The sequence below is a fragment of the Eumetopias jubatus genome, unplaced genomic scaffold (genome assembly GCF_037043125.1).
Source record: "Eumetopias jubatus isolate StellerSeaLion01/CBP00866 unplaced genomic scaffold, mEumJub1_p1.0 scaffold_3, whole genome shotgun sequence".
NCBI classification, from domain to species: Eukaryota; Metazoa; Chordata; class Mammalia; order Carnivora; family Otariidae; genus Eumetopias; species Eumetopias jubatus.
In genome coordinates this window covers 10,278,505-10,296,507 of record NW_028274809.1, presented here as the reverse complement: position 1 = coordinate 10,296,507, position 18,003 = coordinate 10,278,505, and the positions used below count along the sequence as shown (strand labels likewise).

The window sequence follows — 18,003 nt, the reverse complement described above, 5'->3', positions numbered from 1 at the left end:
GTTAAAGCTCTTTCTCAAGTTCCAACCAGCCACGAATGACCCGAATGGCCCTACACAATATTTTCCAACTTTCTGGCCTCAGTTTCCTTCTCAGTGAAATGAGACAATTGGACCAATGACATCTAGGGCCACCTATTCATTGTGGCTCAAGTGACCTGGCAAGCTATTTCTCCCAAAGAAGCTCAGCAGACAACAGGAACGAGAATGAGGCATGAATCACTGGATTGGAGGGGCAGTGCTCAGGCTGAGCAAAGAACAGAGCTCTCCACTGACAGGCCCTCCTGAGAGGGAGCCACAGGAGGCTGGGCTCTTCCACGGAATCACCACGGAGCTGGGCAAGCAGAGTATCACAGGGAATTAGGGCCACAAACCAGGCCAGGAATGAACATCTGGGCTGCTGTGTGCCCAGGCAGGGACAGTAACAAGAAGACATGAGTCTGGCCTGTGAGTAGAGGCTGCAAGTAACCATCTCAGGGAGGATCCTGGGGCTCAGGTAGTATAAGAAGATAACACAAATGGAAATCCATTTGGAAGTTCCTCAAAAAGTTAAAGAGAGAATTGCCATAAGACCCAGCAATTCTATCCCTTGTAATATACCCCAAAGATTTGAAAACAGGTACTCAAACAATTACTCACATAGGCATCTTCATAGCAGCATCAGCCACACTAGCCAAAAGTCTAACCCAAATGTCTATCAACTGATGAATGGGTAAATAAGTGTCATTTGTATGGGGCGCCTGGGTGGCTCAGTCGGTTAAGCGTCTGCCTTCGGCTCAGGTCATGATCTCAGGGTCCTGGGATTGAGCCCCACATTAGGCTCCCAGCTCAGCGGGGAGTCTGCTTCTCCCTCTGCCTCTCCCTGCCCCGCTCCGCCCCTGCTCCGCTCTCTCTCTCTCTAATAAATGAATAAAATCTTAAAAAAAAAAAAAAAAGGAAAAAAGAAATATCAAGAATAGGCAAATTCATAGAGACAGAATGCAGATTGGTGGTTGCCAGCCACTGGGGGGAGGGAAGAGTGGGGAACAACCATTTAATAAGTATAGCATTTCCTTTTGGGATGATAAAAATATTTTCGAACTAGACAGAGATGTTGATTGCACAACATTGTGGATGTACTAAATGCCACTGAATTGTGTACCTTAAAATGGTTACTTTTATATTATGTGAATTTACTTCAATAAAAATTTTTTTAAGATAACACAGATCCCATGGATATACTTGGGATGGTGTATAATTCAGGCCATCTGGGATTATGAGAAACTATGGCATATTTCAAGACTTTCTGTCTCTCTACTGTAATACACACAACATCCATTGATGTTCCTCTCTATGTGTTAAGTTTCTTCCCAATGCACGGTGGTCAGAGACCTAAGAATAGAATGCTAGAACCCTCCAGTAAGATGCGCTCCTTTCCAGGTTTCTGATTTGGAGTTTATGTCAAGAGGCAAGCACCCTTCATTTGGAGGACCCATGAAGGAAGCTGGTCTGTTGGTGAGCTCTGACAAGAATAAAGACTCTCCATTCTGGGAAAGGAGACCCATCTTTACTGAGGAGGCTGTTTTTAAGGGAATCACAAACATACACTAGTAGGAAAGTGGGCTCTCAACTTTCCCTAAATTCCCACAGGCTCTGCTTGAAAAAAACACTTCTAAGCATACAAAACATCTTTAAGGACCCTTGCAGGTAAGGGAAGCAAGGGAAACCTCACATAAAATCCAATTGTGATGTTTAAAAAGGGTCAGCATCATTTTTAGCACCATTTTTAACACTATTCAGGTCAAACATAATAATAACAATTGTTTCCTTAGGAAACAACAAAAAAAGAGTGCTTCCGTTTCAGTCAGTATAGCCCCCAAGCCCCACCTCACCCCCTGTCCTACCCTCCCTTTGTAAAAGACAAAAATAACAACATTAAATGTACTTCTCTCCAGCTGAGAGTTTATTTTAGGCCTCATAGAAATGCTAATATTAGTTCTCATTTCTCTGTATCTCTTATTATTTTCTCATTATGAGGCTTTTCTATAGAAAGAAAAGAATTCCCTTTTGCACAACCAAAAACACCAATGGCCGATTTTAAAGAGTGAAAATGAAGGTAAAGGATCATGAAAATCCCTGGTCAGGAGAAATGAAAATGTTCTCAGGGGGGAAATGTGAAAAACATGATATGGAGATTAAAGCAGAAGGGAAATTTGCATTTTGCTGAATATTAAGATGAGCCTTTTTCTGCCCAAGCCTAGATGAACAACACTTTTTGAAATCGGACCATTACACCATCAAGAACTTTTAAGAAATACTCTATTATCCAATAATGCCATTTAAATTAACTTGGTAATTTTAACAAAATACTAAGGAACCCATGCCAATTATTAAAGGAAAAATGTGCTGAGTAGTTCTTTAAAAAAAAAAGAAGAAGAAGAAGAAGGATCTTAATAAAATTGTTGCGGTGTTTCAGACTCAAAAAAAAACTCAAGGTAAATTACAAGTGTTTAAATATGATTTAGAAAATCCATGCCAACCCTCTTAAAATAAGCATAAACTGGGGCTATATTTAATTGTAGATCCTAAAAAGACAATAGGATCAGTCCTATCAATATAAATCTAGGCCAAAATGGAATTCTTCAAAAGCAAACTCCTGGCTCAAATCAGGTAACTCAAAATGTTGTAAAGCATAGTATTGGTATCAAACATTAGCGCTCTAATTAAAATTAATCAGCCACTCCATTGATGAGTTTAGCTAAATAAGAACCAAAAATTAGAAGCTTCTAAAGAGCAAAACACTGAGCGTCAGCAGAACCAAAAGAAAAATAATAAACAGGGAAAAAAATATTTAAACAGAAAGGACAAAAGGTTAATTTCCTTCAATAACAAAGAGCTATTGCAAATCAGTTTGGGGGAAAAAAGACAACCCAAAAGAAAATTAGGCAAAAATAAGAACAGGCAATTCATAAGAAATGTTCTGTCTCATTTGTAATTTTCATTTGTAATTTTTAAAATGCAAAGAGAACCAATGAGATGCCATATTTTATCAGTTAACACACAAAAAAAGAAAAATAGGAAAACCAGTAATGACAAAAATGTAGGTAAACAGGCATTCTCATATGCTGTTAGTAAATATGCAAAACTGTCCAACCTTTTCGGATGGCAATTTAGCAATATTAGAATATTTAATATATGTGTCTATATACACACATATGCGTCATTGTGTGTATAGCCTACTGCAACATAACTAAAATTATGGAAACAATGTACATCAGTAAAGACTAAAATATAGTCATACAACCATCAAAAAGGAGTACGATTCAGCCATCAAAAAGGATGGGTGGGCGCCTGGGTGGCTCAGTTGGTTGAGCAACTGCCTTCAGCTCAGGTCATGATTCTGGAGTCCCGGTATCGAGTCCCGCGTCGGGCTCCCCGCTCAGTGGGGAGTCTGTTTCTCCCCCTGAACCTCCCCCCTCTCATGCTCTCTATCTCATTCTCTCTCTCAAATAAATAAATGAAATCTTAAAAAAAAAAAAATGGGTGGCTCAGTCCGTTAAGCGACTGCCTTCAGCTCAGGTCATGATCCTGGAGTCCCTGGATCGAGTCCCACATCGGGCTCCCTGCTCAACGGGGAGTCTGCTTCTCCCTCTGACCCTCCCCCCTCTCATGTGCTCTCTCTCTCTCTCTCTCTCTCTCTCTCATTCTCTCTCTCCCAAATAAATAAATAAAATCTTAAAAAAAATTGTTTAAAAAAAAAGGCTGAGTTTGCTTTCTGTTTTAAGACATAGTAAGATGTTCAAAATAGACGAAGAAAATGTTACAGAACAGTATGCACGGGATGCTTTTATTTTTATCTAAAATAGCTGCATGTATATTATGAGTATTTAGCTTCATATATGCTTATATGTACAGAGAGGAAAATGTAAAACTACACACCAAAATGTAAACGATGATTAGTGCAGAAGTATGAGATTAGTAGAAGGGGTGGAAAGAGGGTAAGAAAAGTTGACCACCGGGCTCTTTTCCCTACACGTTCACAGATTTTTTTTAATGCCCTAACATAGTTTGACGGTTGTTCTTAAAAGGGCCCATGAAGATGTAAAACTATGAGCTAAATTAATATTTTATATGCAAGTTAATAAAAATTTGCCTTATTTAATTGTTTTGCAAGAATTTAAAGTGCCATTGATGTACTCTTCAGAAAATAATCTGGGAATTGGAGTAAGGATTAGTAAAGCCTTTGAGGTGAGGTTGCCAGATTTAGCAAATTAAAAATATAGACTCCGAGTTAAGTTTGATATCAGAAAAACAATGTGTAATATTTGGGGGTCAGGGAAAACAAATTTAAAAGACTCACACAACCTGATTTCAAGACTTACTATAAAACTCCAGTAATCAAGACAATGTGGAATTGGCAAAAGGACAGATATATAAAGTCAATGGAATAGAACAGAGTCTAGAAGTAGACCCACATATTATGATCAAATGACTTTTAACAAAATTGCCAAGATAATTCAGTGGAGATAGTCTTGTCAACGAATGTTTCGGGGAACTAACCAGATATCCATATGCCGAAAGTGAATAAAAATTACCTATACATTGCCACCACATACAAATATTACCTCAAAGTATATCAGAGACTCAAATGTAAACTTCAAACAATACAATTCTGGAAGTAAACAGGAGGAAATTTTCGTGACCTTAGATCAAACAAAGATTTCTTAGGACACAAAAAAGCACAAACCACCAAAAGAAAAAAAAATAGTAAGTGAGACTTCAGCAATACTTAAAAACTGCCCTTTGAAAGACACTGTTAAGAAAATGAAAAGACAAGGGGCCTCTGGGGACTCAGTCGGTTGAGCATGTAACTCTTGGTTTCAGCTCAGGTCGTGATCTCATGGGTCATGATCCCATGGGCTGGGAGATGGCCTCAGGCTAGGTGCCCAGGGGGAAGTCTCCCTGGGGATTCTCTCCCTCTGCCCTCCCCCTCATTCACACTCGCTCTCTCTCACTAAAATAAATAAATCTTAAAAAAAAAAAAAAAGTAAGTAAGAAAATGAAAAGACAAGCCACAGATTAGGAGAAAATATTCGCCAGTCATATATCAAATCAAGGATTTGCCCCCAAAATACAGAAAGAACTCTCACAACTCATTTGAACAGACACTTCATCAAAGAAGACATATGCATTGCAACGAGTATATTTTTTTAAATGTTCAACATCATTAGTCATCAGGAAAATGCAAATTAAAACCACAATGTAATAACACTGCACACCTATTGAAGCAGCTAAAATCTAAATCACCCGCAAAACCACGAACTGATAAGGATGCAAGCGACTGAAACTCTCATTTGCTGCTGATGGGAATGCACAACGGTATCGCCACCGTGGAAAGCAGTTTGGCAGCTTCTGATAAAGTTGAACTTGCACTTACATGACCCAGCAATCCCACTCCTGAGTATTTACTCAAGGAAATGAAAATCATATGTCCACTTAAAGACCTCCACGTGAACGTTTCTGGCAGCTTTATGCACAATCACCAAAAAATGGAAACAATCCAAATGCCATCCAGTGGTGAGAGAAAACCTGCGGCATAGCCATACAATGGAATACTAGTCGGGAAGAGGAAAGAGACCAACTGGATACACACAACCACACGGATCAATCTCAAAAGCATTATGTTAAGTAGAAGCAGCACACAGGTTGTGTGATTTTTATCGATATGATAGTATGGAAAAGGCAAAAGTATAAGGACAGAAATCAAACCAACAGTGGCCAAGGGCAGACGCCAGGGATAGAGCTTACTACAAAGTGGGGCGAGGAAATGTATGGGGGGTGATGAGCCGTTCCTTTTCTTGATTATGGTGGTAGTTACAACAACTGTACGGCAAAAGTCATAGAACTGAATGCTTAAAAAGGTGAATTTCACTGTATGTAAGTTATAAGTCAATGGAAAAAAAAATGTCTGGAAATCCTCTGTCTAAGGAACAATAGGGGAGGTCAGTTTGCAGTTAGAGGTTTTGGTTTTCTTTGCATGGTTCCTATATAAAGTCTTCCCTTTCTAAGGTAATATATTGAGGACATACTTAACACTTCGCTTCTTCTAATACATTCCACGTTGCCTAAAAATTAAGCATGTGATTTTTCCTTAAATAACGTATTCCAGAATTCTGACCTTGAACGTGGGAGACTGGCCATCCCCCTCCGTGGGCTGTCCTTCCACTGGGCAGATATCAGCCCATTTACTACAGACTCTGGTTCTGATTTCCCGTGAAAAACAGAACTAGGTCTTTTTCATCTCTTGTGATTACTTCCACCACAGAATGCCTTCCGTAAAGGAGTTTTAATTTGCCTCTGAAACCCAGGAGTCATTACGAATGTTTCCTTAAATTAACTACAAGCAGCAGATAAGTGCCAACACTGAAATTCTGAAGGATGTGCTGGCTTTCGGGAGCTGCTAGCCAAGATAGCAGACATGTTTCTCTTCTCAAAAGCCTTTTCTTTCAAATACACTGATTTCATTTCTCCAATCCTTGCTCTTTTTCAAAAGCCTTCTGCCTTTTTTCTCTCTTTAAGAAAGACCTTAACATTGTACAAACCCAAAGCATCCTTACAGAAACTAAAACTGCCTGACCTGGAAGCTCTAGCCCTTCTTCCTCTCCCAGTCCCCTCGGGCACTCACGTTCAAAGTCATAAGCATGGGACAGTGTGGGACAAGTACAGGAGCATAATAATACAACACTGTACTCGAAGCCACAGTGCCAGGGCCCAGATCCCCCACTGTCATCGCGCCGTATGACACCCACCCCACCCCCAGGTAGGCTTCCTTAGACATGAACTGGACAATTGTGTCCACTTTTATAAAAATAATTTGTATGGTCAGAGGGCCCACTCTGTGCTGGGACTTCCCAAGCCACTCCCCTTAACCCTTACAACCACCCTGTTTATGAGTGAGGAATCAGGGTTAAGAAACCTAATAAGCTTGGCACTGGGCAGGGATTCTGAACCTCGAAATTCCCACTCCAACCCTGACAGCTAGCATTTCCTTTCCCTCCTGCCTCCCTGGAAACAGACTGTAACCACTGTGTCCAAACACATTCAACCAAGGCCTGATCGGCAATGAAAAGTTAGATTCTGTCTAGGACGACTTCTGAGATGAAAGCAGTTCGAAGACAAGGGCTCTGTTTATCTGTCCTTGTGTCTCCCACGGCTCTCAGCCCTGGAACCTGGTTCTGGACACCCCTCACGGAGAAGGGACCAGGAGGAAGAGAAAAGGGGGAGCAAAGGGGACCAGGCTTTACCTAAGTCGAATAAATGAAAACAGGTAAACTCTTTCCACCGACATTTACAGAAACATTCAGCGAGCTTCTTCCTTTGTCAAGGGCCCGATCAGTATCTTCAGCCTTGGGGGCCATACTGATCGGTCACAATGACTCAGCTTTGTCCCTGGAGCTCCAAAGCAGTCACAGATAATACTTAAATGCGTGGGTGTGGCCGTGGTCAATACAACCTTTTTGATGGGCATTGAAATTTCAATTTCCTATAATTTCACTCATCACAAAACATTATTCTCTTTTTTGATTTTTTTCCCCAACCATTTAAAAATGTTAAAACCTGGCACCTGAGTGGCTGGTTGATTGTGCTTGACTCTTGATTTTGGCTCCCGTCGCGATCTCAGGGTTGTGGGATTCTCTCTCTCCCTCGGCCCCTCTCCCACCCCTCACGCTCTCTCTAAATAAATTGAATAATTGGAGGAGGGAGGGAGAGACACGATGCAGGCTGTCCTTTGCCCACCAAGGTATTATGAAAATAAAGCTTTATTAGAAGGATTAAAAGCCAATGCTACTGCAAAGGATTTACTGAAAACCACGGTGCGCTGCCCAGAACAGACCTGGCGCCAGGGAAGTTATTAAACGGGCTAAATCTGTCTTCCTGTGTCTTCCCTCTCCTAAACAGCGCCCCTCCCCATGTGCCTGGATCCCCCCATGGTGCCCAGTGCCCTCATGGTGCCCACAGCTGCACCCCACTGAAGCCAGCTGTGTATTCAACGATATTTATGGGGCACCTACTATGTGGGTCCCCTGCACTGGGTGCCTGTCTGCTGTCTGGGTGCCCGTCCCAGTCCTGGGTCCTGCTCTGCCCTCACTCACCCTGGAGAGCAGGGAGGAACGATGCAGAGACGCCCCTCCCCTTGAAGACAACTCTCTAAGACTCACATCATAAATGTTGACTGAAGATGGGTTAGTGTCCAAATAAAACAATGAATGATTCCATGAAAGCCTAGGCCATGAGCACATGCTCCATTCACATTGTTCTCTGTTCTTGGCCACCACTTGGTAAGTGGAGTACAGAGGAGGAACCAACAGAAGGGAATGCTGTAGTGGGGAGTCAGCCCCAGGATCCAAGTCTTCTAGCATCTGATCTGTCACAACCAAAGAAATGAATCTCTACTGGTGGAATTTTGGTCTCACTGGAAGTCAAGTAAGAAAGGATTTTTTTTTTTTTTTTTTTTTGGTCCAAGGGAAAGGGCTTTCTAGGCCCCCCACTTTTGTAAAGAAAGGTATAAAATAAATGATTCCTATTATAGGTGTGCACAGCAGCTACCTTTTTATTGGGTGTCTCCCAGGCTAGTCACTGAGCTAGATACATTTCCAAGCTACAATAGCCTGCAAGGCTGGCCTCAGGATCCCATTTTCACAGATGAGAAAACCAAACCACAGGACAATGAATTCCTTATCCAAAGCACTCAGAGCTGGATTCCAATGCACACTGGACTCTTCCCACACGTCCGGCTCCTTCGTGGAGACTTCAGGTCCACTTTGAGATGCAAACCTCTGCCATTTGAGGAGGCTGTGGGCCAGGAATGTCAGGCCCTTTGAAACTGGATGCTCTTCTGGCTTGAGAATGACCAAGAGCAGATGTGACTGATTTGTTTTCTCTGCCACATGCTAGCTCCGTGCTGGGCAGGCGGTGGGGGCTGCAGGGCCATGACGGGGGTCTAGCGGGGGCTTCTCAATCCTGGTCATACAGTAGAATTACCTGGACAGCATTTAAAGAAATCACCAGCGCCCAGGCCCCACCCCAGACCAGTTCAGTCAGAATCTGGGGACAAGGAGACAGCAGGACAGAGGCACTCATCTTTGTAAAAGCTCCCAGGTGATTCTTCTAAGCCGCCAGGGCTGGGCAGCAGTTGTAGGTGAGGGGGGTGTCAGGAATGGATAAATCTAAAGAAATTCCGTCCACAAAACTTTGCTGTGCTATTGGATTTTCTCTTTGGGGGACAAGATTCCGTAGTCCCTGCGGCTGGGTTAAGCAGCTCGGACCACAGCTGCCTACTTGAATCTCTAAGGAGATCTAAAAATACAACTCGGGCATTCTGCTTTCTGATTCAAATACCCTTCAGCTGCAGATAGGTTTTCTTTCTTGTTTGATGCTTGTGAAATGTGGACATAAACAAAACCATTTTGGATTGTACCCTGTCACATGAGACGCTTAAGCAAAGAAGCTAAAGACAGAATGCGTTTTTGTCAGGTGGCCAAGCTGAGAAAAGTGATGTTTCCTAAGAATGCACTAGATAAACAAAATAAGAAAATCACTTCAATTTAACAACACCAAGAAAAGCAACTGTTTCTTTTACTAAAATTGTTATAGGATTTTAACAAGCTTTTCTCATCATTTCAAAGGAAAATGAAGTCACTGGGAATTTTCTGAGAAATTTTTCGTTTATTTCAGAATAAAAGAGAACTACACATTTATCAAAATTTTAGTACAACAAATTGTTCCTTTTTTGTACTTCTGTTGTAGCATAACTCATCCTAGTGGAGAGAAAAAGCTGAGTCTGTTCGTTGAAGACCATCTCAGACAGGAATAAAATGGCATAATCATATTCTACACGGAAAGTTTATAGTCCTTTTCTTGGTAGACCCTGTATTTGTGCAACTTTTACTTTTTTAAAAAATGTTTTAAAACTCCCATGCTTCTTTCTACTTAGTGATAAAACTTTACTGTATTCCCATTTGTGAATTTCATCTTTTCTATGAAGAAAATAAGGCAAACATATTTGTCCATTTTAGAGATATGAACACTGAGGTTCAAGGATGTTTAATCACTCTCCCAAAGTCACAAAAAGTTGACAGAAGAACCAGAGAAAGAAGCAGTCTCTTGACACTTCAGGGAATACTGGACGTTTTGCACACATCACCATGCGAGTTTGTGAGTAAATGTGTGCGTGAGTTTGTGTGTGTGTGTGTGTGTGTGAGCTTCTGTGTGCATATGTGTGCAAGAAGTCCACTGGACTGATGCTGTGCAAAGAACCAGAATTCTTTGTTGTTGTTTGTTAGCTAGCTTCCATCCAAAATGGATTCAATCAGGGGCGCCTGGGCGGCGCAGTCGGTTAAGCATCCGACCCTTGATTTCAGCTCGGGTCGTGATCTCAGGGTGGTGAGATGTGAGCCCTGCTTTGGGCTCCAGCACTCAGCGCAGAGTCTGCTTGAGAGTCTCTCCCCCTCTCCCTCTGCCCCTCCCCACCACTCTCTAAATAAATAAATAAATAAATAAATAAATAAATAAATAAATAAATAAATAAATAATAAAATCTTTTTTAAAAATGGATTCATCAGAAGCAGAACCCTTGTTTCAAGTTAGCATGTTTAACCAGAAGAGAGGATTATAGAATCAGCTTAGTGAGTAAAATTAACTTACATAAAAAGTAGCTACACAAGCAGCCCCTTTTTGCTCCAAGTGCAGAAATTGACACATTTTCATTATAATCCCAAAGGATAAGATTCCTAGGGAACATGAGATGAAAAAAACAAACAGGTATCCGACAGCTTGAATATTTGGCAAAGGATTATTTCATTACCACAAGAAAGTTTTACAAGTAAAATAACACAAATTAAAATAATTTAAATAATCGTTACTTTGGCCCGAGAGAAGGGAGGAAAAGAAAAAGTAGCTCAGCAGCTGCCGCCTCTGATACCTGCCCGATTTCCCAAACGAACCCGAAAGGCAAGAGCAGCCTCGATCTTTCTGAAGTTGGGAGTCATTTTCAAACCCACCAGAAATATTTGCATTTCTTTTATTTAGTGCCCATTTGCTTGTCATCAAGGGAAAAAGAACTTCAGCTAGGACCCAGAATTCTAACCCTGAGGTGAAAGCCCTTCTTGGGGGGTGGCATAAGGAGAATTTGCTGTGTCTTTGTCATTCCTGCGGCCTTTTGCCCCAGCTAAGCAGAGCCGTTCAAGCTCCTTGTTTTAGAGCAAAACCAGACTCAGAAATCATTTCATCTCCTTTTTACTGATAACACTCAAAGAGGTTATAGCCCTTGCTTAAGGTCACACAGTGAATAAAGGCAGGGCCAGGGCTGGACTTGAAACTCTACAGCTCTGCATCAAACCAGCTACTGGGTTTAAATACCAGTTCTACCACTGATTGGTCGTGTGACCTTGGGCCAGTCATTTAACTTTTCTGCACTTCATCTATATAACAAGGACGGCTGCTGTACCCAGCTCATCAGACACTGTGAAGACTGGTGAATTATTTCGGTAAAGCCCCCAAAACAGTGCTGGTGCATGACAAGTGCTTGATCATCACCACCACCATCACCATCCTCACCACCATGAACACCACCGCCACCACCACCATCATCATCATTTCTCTGTAGGGTGGTTTCCATATACATTTTAGAATCCATTGAACCCTCGTGATTTATTCATGTTTAAGTATGATAGAGGACTTAAAAAATGTATTTTAAGTGTTGTATGATTTTCAGGGCAATCAAAATGTTAGATCTGAGATTAGTCATTCAGTCAAAATGAGTTTCAATTTCTACATTTGACAAAAGACAACACTTGTTCTAGCTACCTCATACAATTAGGTAATGAGCATATGAAATGTGTACAATGGTGAAAAAAGAAAGGAAAGAGGTGGAATTTATGGAGGAACCACGGGTGCTCAGTGATTTACAACACTTAATTTAATCCTCCCCAAAACCCTGTTGTGGATCTCCCACAGATAGGATGGTCAGCCCCTCAAAATTTGGTTTGAATGTCAAGACTGAAAATGCCACACACACACCAGCAGGGGATGAACAGGTTTCTTGTTCACATAATGGGGCTCTCTGGGGAGATCAGGCAGCTCCCAAATAGATCCCCAGTGGCTTAAGACAGAAGGGAAAGTAACCGGCCAGGGCGCCTGGACAGGGAGCTGCAGGCGGGGGTGGAGCCAGTAGCGCATGGGCGGGGCTTACGGGGTTGGAACCCCACCCCAACACCCAGGCTTTCCGATCAGCTTGCCCGGATGTGGAGCAGAAGGCAAGAGGGAGAGGTAAGACTGAAAAGTGTCAACGGTCACGCATCAAAAACCCAAATCAGACCCTGTATTACAAACCCTATGAGGTAGATCTCGTTCGCAAAGATGAGGAAACTGAGGCTCGGTCAGTTTAGATCACCTGTCAGAGCAGGTTTTAACTGTGGCAGCTCAACCTCAAAAAAGCACATCCTGCCTCCACACCACAGTTAGTTCCCAGAGCCTGTGAGTGCCTGTCACCGGGCGCCAACAGAAGTCGGTCAGCCGACCACAGGAAAGCGGAACACAGCCTAAATCCATTTTAATCCTAACGAGTGGCTTATGAGTTTCTTAATTTTCTCGAAAAAAGAAAGAAAAGAGAAGAGGAGAAGAGAAGAAAGGGAAGAGAAGAGAAGAGAAGAGAAGAGAAGAGAAGAGAAGAAAAGAAACAAAACTTCCGAGTTAGGTTCCATTGTTTCCATTGCTAACATTATTGTCTTTGCGATGGGGGGAGGGGTGACACTCTGTTTAAAGGCTTCTCTTCACGTCCAGGTAAAATTCCATTTCCAATGTATCCAGTGAGCATTAGGTTTTATTTCAGTAAGCACCCGTCTGCAATGGCCAACATCCATTCCCCTTATCTGTAACTGGGCATGTGTAAGGGTTTTTTTCCCCCTCTGTTTATCTTCTCTATTGAGATTGCCTTCTTCCCCCCCCCCACAGAAAACGAGAGTCTCTAGTACAACTGCAAGATCATACAAGATTAAAATGAAATTATCAGGATTCAATTTTTTAGGGGTTATAAGGCTCTGAATCATCTCAGTTAAGTTCTTCTGGGTAACCAAGCCAGATCGGGTTCCAAATTTGCTAAGCTTTCCTGTTAGAATTAGACTTATTTCAGCTTTCTCTCCAAGGAGGAGCTCAGAACACCCGGTATTGCTTCTCCTCAGGTGGGCAGCACTCCACAGCTAACACTGCTGGAATGGGAGCTAGACAAGAAACCACAACTATTTTGAACCAGTTGGTTCTGCAATATTTTGGTTTTAGTTTGTGAGTCTTTTCTGGATGAATTTCATTACATATCAAGCCTACTACTTAGGACAAAAAAAATATTTATGTTTCTCTGTTAGTCATCTAGGAAACACTACAGAGGTATTTCCCTTTCTTGAAGATTCCTTATAATTTTTGAGTCTCACACACACACACACACACACACACACACACACACACACACAAATCTCAGAGTTGGGTTAAATTCCCAATGTCCAGCTTTTCTTTCCCTTTACTTAAACTGAAGTACACACTAACCTACCGTCTCCTGTCCATCCCTACTATACTCGGAATCTGAACCAACTATTTCTTTCCAGGATGGACTTCAGATATATAGAACAGCAGTTCGACAGAAGCATTCAGGGAACTCATTTCTTCAGGCAAAGTGATATACACCATCAATCAATGGGGGAAATTAGTAAGCAAGATTTTGTCCTAATGGTTAGAGAGCCTCCAACAGCAAATCCCCAAACGGTCATCATGCCCCAAATCCACCCGGATGGTCATATCACACACACTCATCATCATCATCATCATCCCCTTTGAGGAATTAAAAGGCTTATTGGAACCAGTTAACAAAGAAGGGCACAATAATGAAAAGACAGATTCAGGTTGGGAATTTGCTACTAAAGAAAACAAAATTCTAGGAAATAGCAAACATTCTGGCTGTCAAGGTCAAGCTTCTCAATCCCTTTTAGCTCTATTAAAAAATACATATTAAAGCTTATCTCATCTCATGTCATATGTGGCCTTTCTTCCCCTACAGAAAGAAGAGTCCATTTGGGCATTCTCTAAGTAACTCTTGGAGCATTTTATAAAATGTTTATGAAACAAACTCCTCCACTCCAAATGCATGAAAGAAAGCATCTGATCCCAGATATGTTTCACATTCACCTGGTTTAACTGAATAATTCCAGAGAAGTTCATTATTTGACCCTGCCCTGGAACAGAGACTTGGGAATTTTCTACCCGCACACACCCGACTCGCCTATTTGAAAATGTTGATGTTAATAGGTTTCACTGAGCTTTAGCATATATTTGTAATCCAGCCTCTTTTATTATGTTCTGCCAAATTCTCTTGTAAATCCCAAATCCACGCGCGGCCGCTGGCCATCTCCCATCCCTCGCGCCGCGCCACGCTTCCTCGAAGCTTCCCAGTGCCCTGCCCACGCCCTGAATGCCCGTCCCAAGCGTGCGCCTCGAGGAGCGGCCATCCCGGAGCGAGACACACCGAGCCCCACGCACAATGTCCCCTCGAACGTCTCTGACTGTTGCAACACCCCCTCCTAAGCCCAGAAAGGGCTGGTCGCAGGCCGCGAAAAGGCAGCTGCCCTCCCGGCCTCCAGCTGCCAGATCAGAGCCTTCAAGGCTGGAGGAAAGGAAAGAAAGTGTCCGACCACCGGGCACGGAGCCCGCCATCACCCGACTCCCATACCGCGCACCCTCGACACACGCAGGGGCCAGCGGGACTGGGAGCGGGGGCCGCTTGGACACTGAACACCTCGGCGGGGACGCTCGGAGCTGGCTCCCCTGAGCTGCCCCGGCGAGCACTGAGACCCCGCTCTAGCGGAGCGTGGCTTGGCCCGGGCCAGGAGGGGCGCGCCACTTGGGGGCCAATGGTCGTGCCAAGAGTAACGGGGTTAGGGTGGCTGCCAGGCCCTGGAGCGGCGCGCCCCGAGAGCCCCGGGCTGGCACGGCAGGAGAGCTGGGGTGGGTAGGGAAGAGGCACTTGCTAGGTCGGCCAGGGGTTCGCACCCACGCGGGCCAGAAGGTCAGATTCATCCCCTCCCCGAAGAAGGAGAAGCTGGTGTCAAGCTTGCTGGAGCCCCGCGCCGCGCAGCGCGCAGCGTCTGGCGGAGAGAAGCTGCTGGTCCCGGGCCGGCGCCCCGCCCCACGCCCGCCGGCTCCACTCACCTGGCAGTTGGCGCCGGAGACCCCGGCGGGGCAGGTGCAGCTGTAGTCGGGCTCGCCCGCAGGGGCCGGGGACTGCGGGCCGGGCGCGGGGCGCGGGCTGCACACGCCCCCGTTCCGGCAGGGCTGCGCGGCGCACGGCCCGGGCGCGGGCAGGGGCGCGGCGGGCACCGGGCTGGCCAGGCAGCCGCCGCGGGGCCCCGCGCCGAGCAGCAAGAGCAGCAGGGCCGACGTGGGCAGCAGCTGCGCACCGGGCGCCGGGACGCGGCGGGGCGGCATGGCCGACCGAGTGGGCGCGGGAGCGGGAGCCGGAGCTGGGGCGCGGCGGCGGCGGCGGCGGTGGCGGCGGGAGCGGCGGCGGCGGCGGCGAGGGCTGCTCCGCTGGGCCGGGCGCCTCCTGCAGCTGCTGGGATCCGCGGTTCCCGGGGCAACGGAGGGCGGGGCCTGAGGGGCGGGGCAAACGGGGGCGGGGCTCCGGGCGGGCGCGGGCGGGGGAGGAAAGGGGCGTGGGGACCCTTCCCCCGCGGAGAGTTGGGACGGGAGGAGCGCAAAAGTCGCCCCGGGCCCACAGGCCTGAGGGGTGCGGTCAGAGTCGCGGGTGTGTCCAAAAGAACCCCGAGGGGCAGCGGCGGCGGCGCGGGCCCGGCGGGGAGCTAGGCGGTGCTCGGGAAGGAGAGGGGGTGAAGGGGTCAACGTCGGCGCTGGGAGGAGGGCGGGGCGGCCCCGGCTTGCAGCAGCGGCCCGCGGCCTCTTGGCGCAGAATCGGCGGGACCGCTGCGGGGCCCGGCCTTACCTCATTCCCCCGGCTACTCCTCCCCTTCCCACAGCGCTCCCCTGGCACACACAACCCGCCCCACGCCGCCACCGAACCCCGGAGCCCCGACACCCGTTCCTCCGCGGGGCTTGCTGTTTCCCGGGCGTGGGCCCAGCCAGCCCCGGACCCTTGTCCTTGGTGCTGACCGAGGAGTCTCCTTTCTCTCGGGCTCTTTCCCGAGGGCGGAGCCGGCCGTGCTACTCAGAAACGTCTGACTGTGGCGTGTGAGAGCTGGAAGAGACCTCAGGATCAGTGTCCAACCCTGTCGTTGAGCCGACAAGGAAACTGAGGCCCAGACAGGCTGGACTGGAACCCAGTGGGTCACTTGACTCCCAGCCCAGAACACTATCAGTCTTCTGCAAGAGCAGTTCAGGAGCACAGGTTCACAAAGGCCCTGCCAGGATTTACTATGGAGCTCTGTGTAAAAGGAACATCCACCGTGACCTACTTGGGGAAAGGGAACTCTTCTAAACATCCCGGTTAGGCTGGCTCATGCTTTGACAGCCAAGGAGGTCAATTTCCGTTGCATAAACGCAACCGGCTTTGTCTCCACCACCCGACCTTTCACAACCTCTAGGTATAGACTCCCAGGTACTTGTTACCTTCTTTTTAAGGTGGCCTCGTGAGAAAAGAAAACGTGACTCTCGTGGTTTGACATTTGGGAAATTTTTTTTTTTTTTTTTTTTTTTTAGGGCTCACAAAAATAGTTTTGTAAAAGCTGGGCAAATAAGAAAGTAGAGAATCCACATGAACCCATGCATGGAGGTGCCCCAGATGAGCAACCAGGAGCTGCTAAAAGTGTCCAGTGAGCATAGGCAAACTGAAGAGCCTCTCCCAGTCCTGCACAGGGAGGAACAAATGTCAGGCTTTTGTGCTTAGGAAGATGCCTAAAATTCATGTGGTCATTGCAAGAAATGGTTGAAACCCAGATGCAGCTGCATGCAGCAGGGGGAATTCAGACCTCCAAGTGGATCAAACAGTTACTACATATTCCCTCACACCCGCAGTCTTTTATATGAGACTTCTTTAAAAAAAAAAAAAAATCTTAATTTTATGCCACGCCAGCACCCTCTGCTGGTACTAGTCTCACCATTCAGATGTTTCTTCCACTTTCTGTGCCCCCGGATTATGTATTCTTTCCTGAAACTAACTTCTCTTACCTTAAATCCTGAAAAAAAATGCACTGAAAAAGTGCTGCTCACTCCCTTCCGTCAACACACACACTCAAATGAAGTGTAAGGAAGTTTGTAAGCTAATTAAAAGTCACACCTTGGTTTCCTATACTTTTACCTAAGCAACCTCGTTGTGTGTGAATTTTGTATCACTTTGAAATATGGAAAAAAAACTAACACTGGTTTTATTTTCTGGATGCTGATTCTTGAATTTTCCAGATAATGTTTAGCTTTTGTAAAAGTATTCTGTCTTTAAAAAGGTTATTATAGCAGAGACAATATAAGACCATTTCATTTTTCTCCAAACTAAAAAGAAAGACTAAATCTCCCAGCCCCCTTGCTGATAGGTGGAGCCATGTGATTGGTTTTGAACAATAGAACATAATGCTTTGCGCTCTGGCCCCAAAACATCCACACACCAAATACCATGTAAGTGTTTATTATTATTATTGCTGTTATCATTCTTGAAAAAGTGGGTCTTTTCTTTGGCTTTGAAGGCTGATTTGGTACTTGGTTGACAGTTTCCAACCATCTGCAAGACCCCCAAATACCAAACTACAGAGTCCAACTAATATATTACCTTGCCTTATTAACAGAAGTTATTGAAATACTGTTGGTTCTACATTTAAATACCAGCTAAAAAACCGAGTATCATTGGGTTCATATTATTCCAAACTTACAGAACATCAAGTCTTCACCCTAATCCATCTCATTTCCCTTCTTGATAGAGACCCTACATTAATAAGTTGAAGACAAAATATAAAAATAATGTGTCTTAATTTCAGTAAAGAA

The 18,003-nt window shown here is 45.0% G+C and overlaps 1 protein-coding gene across 1 annotated transcript in view; it reads right to left on the bottom strand.

Moving 5' to 3' along the window:
• DNER (delta/notch like EGF repeat containing) overlaps positions 1 to 15,504 on the bottom strand; it is a 295,345-nt gene extending 279,841 nt beyond the window's left edge. The window contains exon 1 of the mRNA XM_028105280.1: positions 15,229 to 15,504. Coding sequence (XP_027961081.1) covers positions 15,229 to 15,504 — 276 coding nt within the window. The remainder of the gene's footprint in view (positions 1 to 15,228) is intronic.
• Between the last annotated feature and the right edge of the window lie 2,499 nt (positions 15,505 to 18,003).